Source organism: Genypterus blacodes, unplaced genomic scaffold (genome assembly GCF_046128005.1).
Source record: "Genypterus blacodes isolate CSIRO-AG114 ecotype Tasmania unplaced genomic scaffold, CSIRO-AGI_Gbla_v1 ptg000015l_1, whole genome shotgun sequence".
Lineage (NCBI taxonomy): Eukaryota > Metazoa > Chordata > Actinopteri > Ophidiiformes > Ophidiidae > Genypterus > Genypterus blacodes.
Window position 1 is genome coordinate 6,929,028 of NW_027466829.1, and position 15,679 is coordinate 6,944,706.

Consider the following 15,679-nt stretch of genomic DNA (forward strand, 5'->3'; position numbering starts at 1 on the left):
GCTTTAAGCCTTAGAGACACAAACGATCGTCTAAAGGCTTTTGTTTCCCCTTAGGTCAAGCAAAGAGATGCAGAGCTTTGAAATGTAGAGTAAACACCGCCTGCTCTCTGATGTTTGCGCTCTAAACAAGCCTCTAACTTCAGGCCGAGCACACACACACTCACACACACACTGCAGCCGTGTGAGGCCGGATCGATCCTCCTCAGGCATTCAGTCGAGTCAAACGGTACAGACTGCTCCTTCTATCTACGGGCTGATAGAGCGTTCATTCATAAATATTTGATTAAAGATACCGAGGCTGAATACAAACTCTTATAAAACCTGCAGCAGTTAGATTGATGGATTGAGTCAAACTCAGGCTGACCCTGGGATGAACCTGAACATGACGCAGCAGTTTGCATCAGAATGAAAGAAAGTAGTTACAACATGGGGCCAAAGTCAGGAGGGCCCGATAACATGATACAATACTGTGAAGACTCTATTCTCCCTAACATCTCCCTTTAGATGTTGTGTTGTGTGTGAGTCTAAAGGCTCAGGACTCAAATCCAGTGGTGCTCTTTGCTCCACCACTTTAAAAAGCTCATATTAGAACAGCGTTGTGTTGTCATGGCGCCCGTTCCCCACAGGACGCCGTGTGAAAGAGAATTTTAAAGAGAATTAGTATCAACACAGTCTGTGACCCTGCAGCCCCGTAGCACCATCGTGCGACGACCCAAACGTGTAAATGCCCTCATGCTGACTGAGAGCTCTGTCGCCGCTCTGTCACAGAGCAGACGCTTCCCACTGCTCTCACACACATGCGCAGGCGTCTCACACTCGCATTACATCATACGTCTCCATCTTGACTACACAAGGACATTTGTTCCCAACTTGGATGTGGAAAAGATGGGACGTTTTTTTCAAGCTATATGTTAATTATGTCACAGATTGTTGTGACGTTGGAGGAAGACGACCCGGTGCTCATCAGGGTTTGGTCGCTCTATTGAGCACAAAGAAATGTAAAGGTAGTTAATTGTACCCATAGTAGCTCTAAAGGTAAAAAGAGGGAGAACAGTGATGAACCAAACCAGCAGAAATCCGTCTCTGCTGGATTGGTGCGTGTCCCTCTGCTACGGGACACCGCTGTCCACAACAGGTTTGAGACTGAGGACATCAGTGAGCACAGACAGGTAAAACTCTTGGCTACTAGAAAATGCATGATTAAGATTAGGATCTGTCTATAATGATCTTCTAAACCTTGTTGACTCGAAGCAGGGAGCTGAGGAGATCAACCAGCAGAGCCCACAGGCGTCTAGAGGAGGCAGCAGGCTCGGAACATGGTCATCCCCGACGTGACGTGCAGGCAGACGCTCTCGTTGGCCGAGATGAAGAGGACGGTGCCTCGCCTCAGGGTGATGTCGGAGAGAGCGGTGGCTGACGTCGCCGTGGCTTCGCCCTCGATCACCAGCAGGATGCCGGCGCTGTCGACGGCGGCCAAGGTGTACTGCTTCACCGCCGACGGCACCTGAGAGCAGCAGAGGTTTAGAGCTGTGAGATGGATTCTTAAAACACTGTGGACTCGTTTAGTCGGTTTGCTACCTGGATCTTCATGACGGTGAAGTCGAGCACCGGCGGGTCGTAGAGGAAGACGCACGGGTCGGAGCGATCCTGGACACATGGGAAGATCTTGGAGGCGACTGAGGCGGGACTGTAGCTCAGCATCTCACACAGAGTGTTCACGTCGATGTACTTAGGCGTCAGGCCGGCCCGCACAGTGTTGTCAGAGCAGGCCATGCACTCGATACAGTCTGCATGGAGGGAGAGAGAGGGAGGGAGGGAGAGAGAGAGTGAGAGAGTGTGCTTATTGACCCTGTGTGCTTATCAGAGGTGCTGCAGCTCTACAGATTGGACTCCTCAGCTCCGTCCCGATAATGAGAGCAGCTACAGACCTCCGTAGATGTAAGCGTGCGGCTCGTTGGCTCCCAGGAACATGGCCTGGCCCGGCTCCAGGACCACATAGTTCAGGAAGTAGATGGAGAAGCAGCCGATGTCTCCTGGATACTGAGAGTGGAGGCGGAGCAGAAGCTGGCTGTTGCTGTCTGATGTGTCCTTCCCTGCCGCAGCTGAAACGGAGAGAAACATCCATGAGTTTATTCTATATTGCTCCGTAAGATTCAACAGATTGTAAATGCAAAATAAAGATATTTAATCAACTTTACTTCAAAACCACCTTAATATATAATCACATAAGAATCCAGAGAATCCACCTTAAGAAGGAGGAGGCAGTGTGAGAGCGGTGAGACTGCAGACGCAGCAGAGACGCTGAACTTTCACACTCAATCTTCATATTTATTCTAGCAAACACAGCCAAGTGCTGATGTGAACTGCTTCCCTCAGCATCCTCACCTTCCTCACTGACTCTCTTCACCAGCATGTTGAGTTGATCTACGAACACCTTCTTCTCACAGTTCATCATCCTGGTGAAGCACTTCTTCAGCGCCTGGCCGGTGCGGGCGGCGTCTCCCTCGCTGCACTGCAGCTCCTCCGCCGCCTCGTTGCCCACCAGAGCATGGAACTCTGGGACACCTGGCGGAGGAACACACACACCAGGTAAGCTTTCATACTACAAACAAACATGACACGCTTTATTTAAAGGAATCTGTTTGGGTTTAACCCACAAATCTATCTTTCTAATCTGCCTTCTCTCCACATTCTCTTCCTCTCTTCCTGGGGCATTTTGGGACTCACATTTAAGGAATCCTAAGATCTCGTCCACAGGTCTGAAGCCACAGAGGCCCTGGAAGCGGGTGAGAGCGATGGCCATCTCCGGCTTGTGGTTGTTGTCTGGATAATGCTCCGGAAACTGAGCGTGGAGACGAGCGGCTAAATCCTGACCAGACCACAATGACAAAGGAAGAGGTTTACCAACGAGACACACACACACAAACACAGACACACACACACAGTGCATTAATGCTGAACTGGGTCGTTTCTATGACTGGTTAATAAATGTATAATTTTCTCGTTGGCTTTGGTTCACATGCACTTGTTTTTTTTTACATCCTCTTCCAATAACATGAAGCGTTTGAAGCCGCTGGTTGATTTATGAGCAGTGTGTGTGTGTGTGTATGTGCTGCTGTATCCAGCTGTCACACTCTGGATAAAGAGGAGTGTTTACTCCTTTTGTATTGATTTTCCCCAGCCCTCCCTCTCCTCCGTGCCAGGCTTTACTTCTCTCCAGTCTGGTAACCACAGTGCCTCCAGCTTGTGTGTGGAATTCATTGAGTAACTGAAACTGAAACGTGCTGAATGTATTTTGTTGACGTTTGTATCTTTGTAATCTGAGGCCCTTTGAGATTTTTGACTCAAAACAAACAAGATGATGTCACCTTTGGGTTCAGCTAAACACTGAGCAGCATAATGATGACTCAGCCTGTGTGTGTGTGTGTGTGTGTGTGTGTGTGTGTGTGTGTGTGTGTGTGTGTGTGTGTGTGTGTGTGTGTGCAGACTCACTCTGTTGGGGTGGGCCTGTATGGACAGGGCTGTGTGTGTGTGTGTGTGTGTGTGTGTGTGTGTGTGTGTGTGTGTGTGTGTGTGTGTGTGTGTGTGTGTGTGTGTGTGTGTGTGTGTGTAGACTCACTCTGTTGGGGTGGGCCTGTATGGACAGGGCCGTGTGTGTGTGTGTGTGTGCCTGTGTGTGTGCCTGTGTGTGTGTGTAGACTCACTCTGTTGGGGTGGGCCTGTATGGACAGGGCCGTGTGTGTGTGTGTGTGTGCCTGTGTGTGTGCCTGTGTGTGTGTGTAGACTCACTCTGTTGGGGTGGGCCTGTATGGACAGGGCCGTGTGTGTGTGTGTGTGTGCCTGTGTGTGTGCCTGTGTGTGTGTGTAGACTCACTCTGTTGGGGTGGGCCTGTATGGACAGGGCCGTGTGTGTGTGTGTGTGTGCCTGTGTGTGTGCCTGTGTGTGTGTGTAGACTCACTCTGTTGGGGTGGGCCTGTATGGACAGGGCCGTGTGTGTGTGTGTGTGTGCCTGTGTGTGTGCCTGTGTGTGTGTGTAGACTCACTCTGTTGGGGTGGGCCTGTATGGACAGGGCCGTGTGTGTGTGTGTGTGTGCCTGTGTGTGTGCCTGTGTGTGTGTGTAGACTCACTCTGTTGGGGTGGGCCTGTATGGACAGGGCCGTGTGTGTGTGTGTGTGTGCCTGTGTGTGTGCCTGTGTGTGTGTGTAGACTCACTCTGTTGGGGTGGGCCTGTATGGACAGCGCCGTGTTCACAGACAGAACCTTGAACAGGAAGGGCAGCTGGCCATGGAAGGTGTCCTTGACCTTGGAGCCCAGGCAGCCGGGGAAGTGAGCGATCCACTGACCCAGGGTGGTCTGAGCGATCCTGTTGTCTTTGATCTGAGCGTCGCCTTTGGGGTGTGTACCCATCCACAGCTGCACAACACAGGAGGGGGGACTTCATCATTAAACACAACGGGCCAGTTAGTATTATTATTATTCATTTATTTCTCTCAGCATGACGAATGTGTGAAAAACAAAATCAATGACGAAGTGTGTGTGTGTGTGTGTGTGTGTGTGTGTGTGTGTGTGTGTGTGTGTGTGTGTGTGTGTGTGTGTGTGTGTGTGTGTGTGTGTGTGTGTGTGTGTGTGTGTGTGTGTGTGTGTGTGTGTGTTGGCCTGGAAACAAGAATCCTACTTCACTCAAAGAAATCCCAGCTGTTCCTTTGGCTCCAGGAGAACAGTTCATGCACACACACACACACACACACACAGTACTGCACACATCTGATGCAGTAACCTGAGCCGGTTCATACTGAGTGATAAGTGAGTTAGGTCTATCATGTCCCTCAGTGTAAATGACTCTGGATGAGGATTACTCACACCCTTCACTGTAATGCGAGTGTTGCCTCCTTCCACATAGCCTGACTGAGTCCGATTGTGCGTCTGTACTATCTACACACTCTCTGCGTGAGTGTGAGCACCTATGGCAAGTGACATTCTGCTGTCAGAGCCCGATTGACTGACCTTGAACCCCTGCAGAGCCACTGTGGCTAAATAAAGACGCCCACTGTCTCCAGGCACAGAGACGACACGGCTCTCTGCCAAGGAGCCGAGGTAGGACGATGATAACGAGTTCCTACTACGTTCCCTTGATTATTCTAACACAGATAACTCTACAGGACCCAGGATGACATCATAGTACCAGCTGGACTCTGTGTCTCACCTCGGCGTAGGGTTTGCCCGCCTCTATGGCCGTTAGTGGGTCTCCACCGACCACCAGCTTGGCCACCTCGCTGTCCAGCCCCACCTTCCCCCACGCATAGTTCTGCACCGGACAGTGGAGGGGAAACACTGTGAGAGGGGGAAGCGAACAAAAACACACAAGTGAGTACACAACTGTGGAGACAAATCTGACAGGCCGGCATTTTATAACAAAGGATTCCTATTCTGATCACTGAGTCTGAGCCTGAGTCTGAGTCTGAGCAGCATCAGCACAGGTCAGTCTCTACAAATCAATCCAATAAATGATTAACTCATCGCAGGTCGCATTTAGGATTTTGTCCTTAAAAGACCTCAGAGGACAGACCAGGACCAGAAACACTCCTCAGTACATCAGAGCCCAGGATCGATACCGAACCACGCAAACGGAACCAAAGGGATGAATGAATCAATATGAGTTTAGCTGCTTGTATGCAGCGAAGTTAAGATGGCTCTGGCCTGAGTCGAGCTGAATCAAACGTCCTGCTGCTATTAAGCAAAGACTCGACCCGCAGATTAGTCAGGATACGGTGTTGTATTAGATGTGTAACTGAGTGGTCAGCGGGCTGTTTCGCTGCCTGGGTACCAAAGCGTCCACACACACACACACACACACACAGACAGAGCGGCGTTCTGCTTCCTCATCGCAAACCAAACGACACAGCGATGAAGAAGCTTCCTTACGACGGAATAAAGAGCTGGAATGTAGCGGAAGCTTCACCGATCACGCTACACAAACAGGCAAAAGGACGAATCTGAGGCGGACTCGATCACTCACCTCTCACTTCCTCCATGGTGGCAACGTCGTCTGGCTCAGACCGGGTGACGTCACGGTGGAGGGGAGGAGAGTTTAAGCGCACATCACAACAAAACCGTCACAAATGTTATTACGGCGGAACACGACAGGTGATAGAAACTAAAATATGACACGTCCATATCAGACGTCCTCTCATATTATTAACGCAACTAATTAATTTAACGCACAATCAATCAGCCACAGCGTTGATTTAAATACTGCGCAGCGTATTTGTCGGTGCGCGGAGACACAAACGCCTCCCGTCTACACAACTACGCGTAGAAACGACTCTTTTATTTTATTTTGATGTAATAAATTAGCTACTTCCGCTTAAGATTTTTTTTTTAAACCCAACATCTATGCAGCAGTTACAGTAATTCTCTGCCTTGTGTGTTCGCAGTGTAAGAATCAACAGGTGGCGCACTTTGCTTCCTCACGCCATCAACCAGACGAATCGATGGACGCGTCATCTCCAGGTCGGCTCAGTGCGCATGCGCCGAAAACCCGAGGAAGTGGACAGAAGACTTCTCAATCGAGAGAGAGAAGTATTTGTTTGTTTATTCTCCGCTCAAACAAGATCAAACAACCCGCAGCCAGGTCATAATGTCGGGATTTGACAGCAACCCGTTCGCCGAACCGGAAAGTGACAACCCTTTCAACGTAAGTGTGTGTTTGTGCCTTTGGTTTGACAGCTACCTGTGTGAGTCTAGGCAGCTAGCTACCAGTTAGCCACACAAATAACTTGTCGGGTGTATGACGGGGAGGAAGCTGCCTCTGCTTTCTCGATTGCAATTGGTCAACGGTGCATGATTGGCAGCCCTTCAACCAATCGGTAGGCTTTACTGGACAAAGGGGGCGGGATTGTCGATGGAGCTGATTTGCAGGAAGTTAAAGCGCAGCAAAAGTATCAATATGTGACGTTTCTGATCAATTTATGAATTTCATATAATTATTTTTTGAATTAGCGTTAGTGTTGGTTTCTGATAATTTGTATTTCATTTCATATTATCGTAGATCACTACAGTGAAAGTGAGGTTATCAGACCGTGTGTGGGTTTTAGCTAGCTCTTGAATATGGTAACGTTGAACAGGATGTGGCTCAGAAGTGTTCAGTCTGTAACTGCGCTGGAACTTCATCGTTTATGTCCCCAAGAATTTCCTGCATCAAACACAACGTCTAAACAACAAGGAGGACTGAAGATATCTGCCCATGTGTTGCTCAGTCTGATGCTGAAGTGGATTTTGTGATTTTCTATGTCAACATCATCAGACCTGGGCTCTCTGTGGGCACTGTAAGGGAAAAGAATAGTATTTCTGTCCTGATATCTTACACACACTCTGCTCTTATGCCTGTATTCTTTAAGATTGTATTTAACAGACCTGATTTATTTTACAACATAGGTGTTAAGATGAACTAAACGACATTTTATGGGCCATGGGAAAAAAGCCAGATTAGATCTTATCATGTATTGTCCTGAGCGGCTCTCGACCCTGGTGTCCTGGTTGCTCAGTCGTGCCCTTTCCCTAGAGTGACTCATACATTAAAATGAAACTGAGGTCATGCCTCACTCACATGTCTCATAAACGACTGTGCAACAACAACATCTCTCCTTTAATGCTCATCTCTTTAGATGTAGTGAAGGAGGCGTTGTGACTGTGGCGGAGTTTCTTTTGTCCAAAGTTTCTAATCTTTACCAGCAGCAAAGAACTGTGGTCATCTTATCATATGGCTTCACAGCAGTTGGTTTATATTCTCTGCTAAAAAAGTAAGACACACACGTCATCCTTCGAGAAAGGTTGATTGTACTGAATCCACTGCAACCCTCTCTGAACCCACCTTGTACCAGGCACAGGTTTCAGTGTGCTGTGTCGTCTTTGTGAGAGATTTATGCAAACTGTGCATAAAAAATACAGCTCATAATCCTGAGAATGAAAATATTGTATCAGATAAAAGAAAAAAATGATATCAGATTAAAAAAACCCTCCAGATTATTAGACCTATGCTTTCTTGTCATGCCTGTAAAAATCGCCAGCGTGTGTTTAGTGTTGCAGTGTCACGTTAAGAGTGTCAGCCCTGACGTCACTATTTGTCTGTAGGGTGTGGAAGTGGCTGAGCAAACTAACAACTGTAACACGGGCGCACCTCCGTCTTTTCTTACTGATATAATCATACAGGCCTGAGTCATGGAGACGTGATTACAGCAGCTCCCATTTCCTGGTGTGTGTGTGTGTGTGTGTGTGTTGACTCCCTGACCAGGATACGAACCCGCTCTGATGCTCAGGTTGACTCAGCTTGGACCCTGAGACAACTTACTGCTTGTTGCCATGGCATTCCACTGCTTTCTTCCTTTTACCCCATGGCAATCACAGAAATACAGTTTTGGCACGTTAAGCTGTTTGAATGTCCCCATAGTCTATTAACCCTTTGTGTAACAGAAGCCAGAGGGTGTTTCATCTTTCTAATGTCAATCCAGGAAGTGATATCCAGTAATTATAGGTCTTAACATTCTTTTCCTGTCAGACTTTCACCTGTCAGACTCTACAAACTCTCTCACATCAGTTAGAAACCAGTTGGTCTCTGATTACAAAGAACACACTTTACTGAAACTCCTTCCCTATCTGCTCTGGCTGGAGTTCCTCCCAGGTAATGATTGATCAGGACTTTCTTACGTGTTATTGCACCAGTGCCTGGCAGTGGTTGTGCTTTATGACTCGGCCTGTGGGTCCAGATGATACTGGACTTTATGGGCTTAGATTGTTTCTAAAGGTTAAATGTCAGAAAATCCTGTTGGTTAGGAGAGAGGAGGGTGAAAGTGAAGATGTTTTACATTCCATACGGTTCTGTCTGACGAAGCTTTAGAGGTAAGAGTTGTTTCTTCCTCATGAAAGAAGTATTCATGGAATGCGATAAGCCTGTATTGCTTTTCAATGAGAGCACAGGAAAGAGAAACGCCTCAAACACTAAACTCACACTGAGGCATGAAAGAGTTAATATGTGACTTTACTTCACTGTGTGATGATGAGCAGAGTGATTGATGAGTTTCCCTTCATTCCCAGGACCCTTCTGTCACACAGGCCACCAGCTCCACCATTGAACCCACTGACCAGTACAACTTCCCTGAGCAACCAGTAAGACTTCCTGTTTTGTTAAAGTGGTTGCTATGCATTGCTTCATCCCTGTTTCCTCTTCTCTGTTGGATTCAATCCTCTGTTTTCCTCCATCATCTCTTCATTTTCGCCCTTTTCCTCCTCCTATCCTCTTCTTTTCACCGCTCTCGTTTTCCCTCCTCTCTCTTTCTGTGTGTGTGTGTGTGTGTGTGTGTGTGTGTGTGTGTGTGTGTGTGTGTGTGTGTGTGTGTGTGTGTGTGTGTGTGTGTGTGTGTGTGTGTGTGTGTGTGTGTGTGTGTCCTTGTCATGTCTTCATTCTTCTGTGTGTGTTCCAGGCTGGTCTGGCCACTCACACCACTCCAGCGACCCCCTCGCCCTACCAGCCTGCCGTGTTGCAGCCCTCCACAGAGCCCAGTCCAAAGGTGGGTGGAGCTTCCATCTCACCTGGAGCGCTGCTGTTTGACCTAAAGCATCACTTCCTGTTCTGGAGGGGTTGACATGTTAACTTGCTCTTCTAGACTAAAGACTAAAGAGAACAATGACATCATGTCTTGACCTGTTCTCCATTCTGCCTCAGAGCACCGACCTGTCAGGTCCTAAAGGGACTGGATGTCTTGTTTGTTTATGTTTAGTGTTAACAAAAGCAACAAACGCTCAGTTCAGCTGTGTTCTGTTTGACTGTGGAGTCAAACCTCCAGATCTGCAGAGCATGCAGATACGCTTCCTAGGCATTAGTGAAGGCAAACAGAAGACTGCTGACTTGTGTTATGACTCAACCCCTCTGAAGTGTGTTCAATATGTCAAAGATTAGTAATACTGTAGTAATATGAGTGTGTGTAGTGTGATACAGTCTCTATCCAATGTGCCTCTATGTCTCACACACATTCACTCCTGTACCTTCAATGTGTGTGTGTGTGTGTGTGTGTGTGTGTGTGTGTGTGTGTGTGTGTGTGTGTCTCTGTGTGTCTCTGTGTGTCTCTGTGTGTCTGTGTGTCTCTGTGTCTCTGTGTCTGTGTGTGTGTGTTGTTGTCCAGGCCGCAGCAGCAGCAGCTCAGGCCAACCTGCTGAGGCAGCAGGAGGAGCTGGAGAGGAAAGCTGCCGAGCTCGACCGCAGAGAGCAGGAGCTGAAGGGCCGAGGGCCGGGAGGTGAGGAAGAAGCCGACCTGCCCTCTGCTCTCCTCTACGTCTGTAACAGGCTGTACAGGAAGCAACGCACCGACACAGAGTGAAGGGATAGCACAGTGTGTGTGTCAATGAGAAGGAGAACTGTATGAATAACAACAGCTTTGAAACATAACACACAAAAGACTTCAGGGGTCTTGACGTCACATGATCTCACATAGAAACACACAGACGGAGAGTTACACTGTCGATACGTCCAGAATGCTTCTTCCAACCAACCGCACGTTCCCTCTCTAAGTGAGTGGTTGATCTGCCTTCACAGGGAAACAGAACAACTGGCCTCCGCTTCCCAGCTTCTTCCCGGTCAAACCCTGTTTCTACCAGGACTTTTCAGAAGAGATCCCAGTTGAGTACCAGAGGGTCTGCAAGATGATGTACTACCTCTGGATGTGTGAGTGCACCACACACACACACACACACACACACACACACACACACACACACACACACACACACACACACACACACACACACTGACGTCATCCTGTGCCCTCTGGTGGCAGCATAGCTACATTGCATGTTACCTGCTGATGTGGATGATATTAATGCTTTGGCATTGTTCCTTCATTTTGTTCTCTGGTGTTTATGTGTTGACCTGCTGAGATGAGCTGTAGTCTTGTTAGTAGGAGGAGCTTCCTGTTGGGCCTAATGGCTGCTTGCTCCTCCCTCCACTCTCCCTTCAGTCAACTGCGTGACTCTGTTCCTCAACCTGCTGGCGTGTCTGGCCTTCTTCACCACCGACTCGTCGTACGGCGTGGACTTTGGCCTCTCCATCCTCTGGCTCATCCTCTTCGCTCCGTGCTCCTTCCTCTGCTGGTACCGGCCCATCTACAAGGCCTTCAGGTGGGTCCCCTCCTCTTCCTCATCTTCGTCATCATCCCTCCCAAGAACTCACAGATGGATTTGAATTCTTGTAACTTGCTCATCTCTCTTGTTCCCTTTGTAGGACTGACAGCTCCTTCAGCTTCTTCTTCTTCTTCTTTGTGTTTTTCTGCCAAGTGATGATCTTCATCATCCAGGCTGTTGGCATCCCCAAGTGGGGCAACAGGTGAGGAGATTAAACTGATTGGATGTCTCAGGTGATCAGACTGTGTGTGTGTGTGTGTGTGTGTGTGTGTGTGTGTGTGTGTGTGTGTGTGTGTGTGTGTGTGTGTGTGTGTGTGTGTGTGTGTGTGTGTGTGTGTGTGTGTGTGTGTGTGTGTGTGTGTGTGTGTGTGTGTGTGTGTGTGTGTGTGTGTGTTTGTCTTCCAGCTGTCAGTTATTCACCTGTTGTATGAAGTGTAATCATGTCTTTGTCCACGTCTGCCTCTCCAGCGGCTGGATCGCTGCTTTCACTATGATCGCTACTAACAAACCAGTGGGAGCCATCATGATCGTGGTGGCCATCCTCTTCACCATCTGTGCCGTGTTGTCCATCGTCCTGCTGAAGATGGTGAGCGTGTTCAAGTTTGACCCACAAAGAATCTGGAATCATCCAGTCACGTATTTAAAGAGTAACTGACCTTTAGAAGCAGTCGTTGTGGTAGATACCCATGGCTCAGCCTCTCCTCTTCCTCAGGTGCACAGCATGTACCGCCGGACTGGAGCCAGCTTCCAGAAGGCCCAGCAGGAGTTCTCCCAGGGCGTCATCACCAATAAATCATTCCAGAGCGCCGCGTCCTCCGCCGCTCAGGGAGCCTTCCAGGGAAACAACTGAGGGCAGACCGGGCGTAGATAAGCCGGGTTGAAGGGGTCACGGTCTGTAGGTGATAAGGTCACGATGTCTTAACTCCTCACCTTGTCACTTATAGACCCTGAGCTCAGCGAGGCTCCTCCTCCTCCTCCTCCTCCTCCTCCATTGGCCCCGCCTCCATCCCTGCATGTTTAATTCCCCATGTTAGCTTTTTCAGGATCATGTGTGTCTCTGGCAGAGCTGCAGGCAGAGGGGACGTCCTCTGGCTCTGTTGGCATTTTAAAGGCAAGAAAAGAAAAACCCTCCCCTCCCCCAGTGCATTATGGGATGGAAATCTGCCACCAATGAAGTTGACTGATTGTTATATCAGCGTGTCTGGGCTTTGTATACTTGTGTGCACTTTTTGGCTGTGTGTGTGTGTGTGTGTGTGTGTGTGTGTGTGTGTGTGTGTGTGTGTGTGTGTGTGTGTGTGTGTGTGTGTGTGTGTGTGTGTGTGTGTGTGTGTGTGTGTGTGTGTGTGTGTGTGTGTGTGTGTGTGTGTGTGTGTGTGTGTGTTGGCATGTATTTATGTTTCTCAAATACTGTAGTTATCATGATCGGGTGTTTGATCGGCTTCTTCTCTCTTCTGTCAGCTCCAGGGTCACAAACATCGCTTGGCCTTTGACCTTTGGGTATTATTTTGACTTCAATGATCCACTTTAACTTCACTATGTATTCAGTCAAGTCCTTATTTTAGAACAGCATGATATGATTGATGAGTCGCTTCAAACGGTGCCTTGCTCAAGAATTGTTTACTTTTCACACGGAGGCCAAAACAAACATTGATTTCTTTTATTAAACATGAACGCTGAGTTGGTTTGCAGCTTCAGACGTCTTGAGTTTAAAGAATCTGAAGCAGATCCTGCAGATTCCAGGAGGAGGTTTGGTTTGTGCTTCATCTTGTTTTGTGTATTTCAGGGCAGCAGTGCATTGAATCATGGAACTAATCAGAAAAAGTCTCAGAGCTCAATCTCCTATAGTGGAGATTGATCACAGGTGTGAGGGGAGACGTGGGACTTGAAGGCCACACTTCCCCCCGCTGTGTCTGATTCGTGTCAGAATGTAAATCTGACTCCTGTTGTCTCTCTCTGATCAGCGTGCCTGAGTGTGTTTGGAATGATTCACAGCTTGACTCCTCCCTTTACTCTTCACCTTAGAATCTCATTTCAATCCAAGTCTTCCTCGTGAGACCGAGACCACCGAGCTCTAAATTATTTTGTGGACTGATGTATATTTTCTACGTGATTTCTGATGATAGAAGACGTGCAGGTGTTTATGCGACATGCTGTGGAAGAGAAAGGGCTTGGATGCGTTGTTACGGAGACGAACAAATGCAGATTCAGAGCTGATTAATGGGACGAGAGAGGGAGAGGTGGCCCACGTCCTGATTCCATTATGTTTGACAAGATTTGTATTAATTCTGTATGAATTTATCGGGAGAAAACAGAATTCAGTGCCTTTTGTATTTCAATCACGTCAAATAAACAATATTTTGCTTTCATTTCAATCAAATGGTTTGTCTCACTTCTCAATCCTTCAGATGAGCTGCTCAGCAGTTGTGAACAAAATCAATGGTGGTGTGTGTGTGTGTGTGTGTGTGTGTGAACATGACAACAGGTCTTCTAATCTAAACACAGATTAGACCAGACACGTTATTTTGAACAGGTTTGTAAAACACAAACACAACAATGTCTCTATAAAAACCAAGTATTCAAGATTCATTCAACAAAAGATTCTCCTGTTAACTTGTACTCTTAACTCTAATGAAGGCTCTCTGACAGGTGAACAGGTGAGGTCTATATTCCTTATGACCTGTTGCTATGGAGTCCACTGCTCCTCTAAACACAGTTCCATCTTTACAGCTTCCTGTTCCACCCTGCCTGGGCCGAGAGCCTAAAGTCACACACAGGCTCTCTCCTCTTCTGCCACAGCTCGAGGCTCAGCCCAGTACGACCCGTCACCCTGCTGTGCTCCACCACCGTCTCAAAGTAGTGTGTGTGTGTCAATGATGTATCAATGACATCATTCATGCTTCTATCGCGCACTTGCCGGTGAAAATCACGAACACTCCTCAAAAACACTTTCCGAGTCTGACAGCTCAGTCTTGCACTCCTTAAAGACACTGTCTGAGTCTGAGGGGTAATACCTCTCCAGCTTGTTCTTCACCTGCTGCTCCCCCCCCCTGGTTTCCTTCTTCATCTCCTCCTGCTCCAACACAACACATCTTGAGTCTGCTGCCTCCCTCGTCTCTGTGTTCTCTTCGCTACAGACTTTGACAAAGTCCAGCCGAGGCAAAATCATCTCCAAGAAGCCTGGGAGAGTCTCCTGGCCCTCCTGACCACAGCCCCCTTCCTCCTTGTTCTCCTCCTCTGGCTCTGGCTGCTGCTCCTCCTCACCAGCGTCCCCTTTCATTTCGTCCTGCACCTCCTCCTGCTCCTTATTCATTGGTTCATCCTCTTTAGGCTCTTCCTTCTTCTCCTTGTCTGACGTCAGCTTTATATTCAAGTTGACTTCTGTCCTAAGGTTCTCTTCCTGTTTGTCTCTCTTTATGCACGTGGTAAAGTTTGTCCCCATCAAATGATAATAAATGAGCTCGGGGACAGATTTGTTATATTAATTCCCTATTTCTTGGTGATTTGTGATGATTGTGTCATCAAGCGTTTTATTGATGGTGAAGAAGATGACATCATTGATCATATCGATGTCATGCTCTGAGGAGGCGGAGTGACGTGAGTCCCATAGTCACGTGGGTTTGACCTGCGGTGGATGAACATAACGTGTCGAGCCACTGGGCGGTGCCAGATATCACAACAACAGAGGAAGACCACAGCTGGGACTCAGGAATCAGCCTGTCAGACTGTTTAGGAGACTTGCTGGTGGAACAGATACTTTGTTCTCAAGTGTAAATATGAATCATCCAGTGCTGCACACCGCAAGTAAAACCATTCAGTCGTGGGGATTCTTGTACACGTTTCCACTCCACTAATTAAGTTACCGTATTTGAGAGTCAATAGATATGTTCAGTGTTAAATTAAGTATCACAATGATCGATTTGAATCAAATCACGGTGGAAATGAAAGCCCAAAGTGCTCTTATTTTGAAATGTGTCACCGGAATACCTTTATGTGCCTCCTCATCGTTCCTTCATCTCTCAGAATGTGAGGAAGGAAGCATCAGCTGACTGAAGCACTGATAGACCGGGAGGGTTTAGTTTACTAGTTTAGCTGCACTGTAACAAATAACAAAATAACAACAATAAAGAAAGATAGTTTCCACACATAAAGTCATGACTGAATGATCTTATACGCTTTCTGAAATTATTCAAATTTCCTACTTCAGGTGGAACTTCAGACTTGGACGCTGGATGATCATCCTTGAGGGTCATGTCATATGTGTCCAACCAACCGTTGTGACAGGGTTTGCTGCTCTGTTTTCCCTGAACTATATCTTCAACCTACAGCACCAGGAAAAGCCCACCTGTACCCTTGAGTTCATTCAAAGCTAGGGCTCGTCCAGTGTTGTTGATGTCCTCTCTCTCTCTCTCTCTCTCTCTCTGACCATTTCATATATTTGCAGATTTTTTCTATCCAACTTCTGATTTCAGGCTACTGGGGTTTTCCGGAGGGAGAGTCTCCTTGCCCTC

General features: G+C 47.8%; 2 protein-coding genes across 2 annotated transcripts; one reads left to right on the forward strand and one right to left on the reverse strand.

The window, feature by feature from the left end:
* Window positions 1-1,113: 1,113 nt before the first annotated feature.
* On the reverse strand, window positions 1,114-6,126 carry mpi (mannose phosphate isomerase). The gene is made up of 8 exons (XM_076140679.1): window positions 6,019-6,126; window positions 5,206-5,333; window positions 4,215-4,415; window positions 2,728-2,869; window positions 2,386-2,565; window positions 1,929-2,102; window positions 1,579-1,787; window positions 1,114-1,504 (listed from the first exon to the last, which is right to left on the reverse strand). Exons 1-8 carry the CDS (start codon window positions 6,032-6,034, stop codon window positions 1,292-1,294), a joined length of 1,263 nt encoding a protein of 420 aa, XP_075996794.1. The 5' UTR covers window positions 6,035-6,126; the 3' UTR covers window positions 1,114-1,291.
* Window positions 6,127-6,436: 310 nt separating this feature from the next.
* On the forward strand, window positions 6,437-13,548 carry scamp2 (secretory carrier membrane protein 2). Its single transcript, XM_076140680.1, has 9 exons — window positions 6,437-6,696; window positions 9,093-9,164; window positions 9,479-9,565; window positions 10,178-10,289; window positions 10,588-10,716; window positions 11,009-11,168; window positions 11,272-11,373; window positions 11,640-11,757; window positions 11,884-13,548. The coding sequence occupies exons 1-9, from the start codon at window positions 6,640-6,642 to the stop codon at window positions 12,019-12,021; spliced, it is 975 nt and encodes a 324-aa protein (XP_075996795.1). The 5' UTR covers window positions 6,437-6,639; the 3' UTR covers window positions 12,022-13,548.
* Window positions 13,549-15,679: the final 2,131 nt, after the last annotated feature.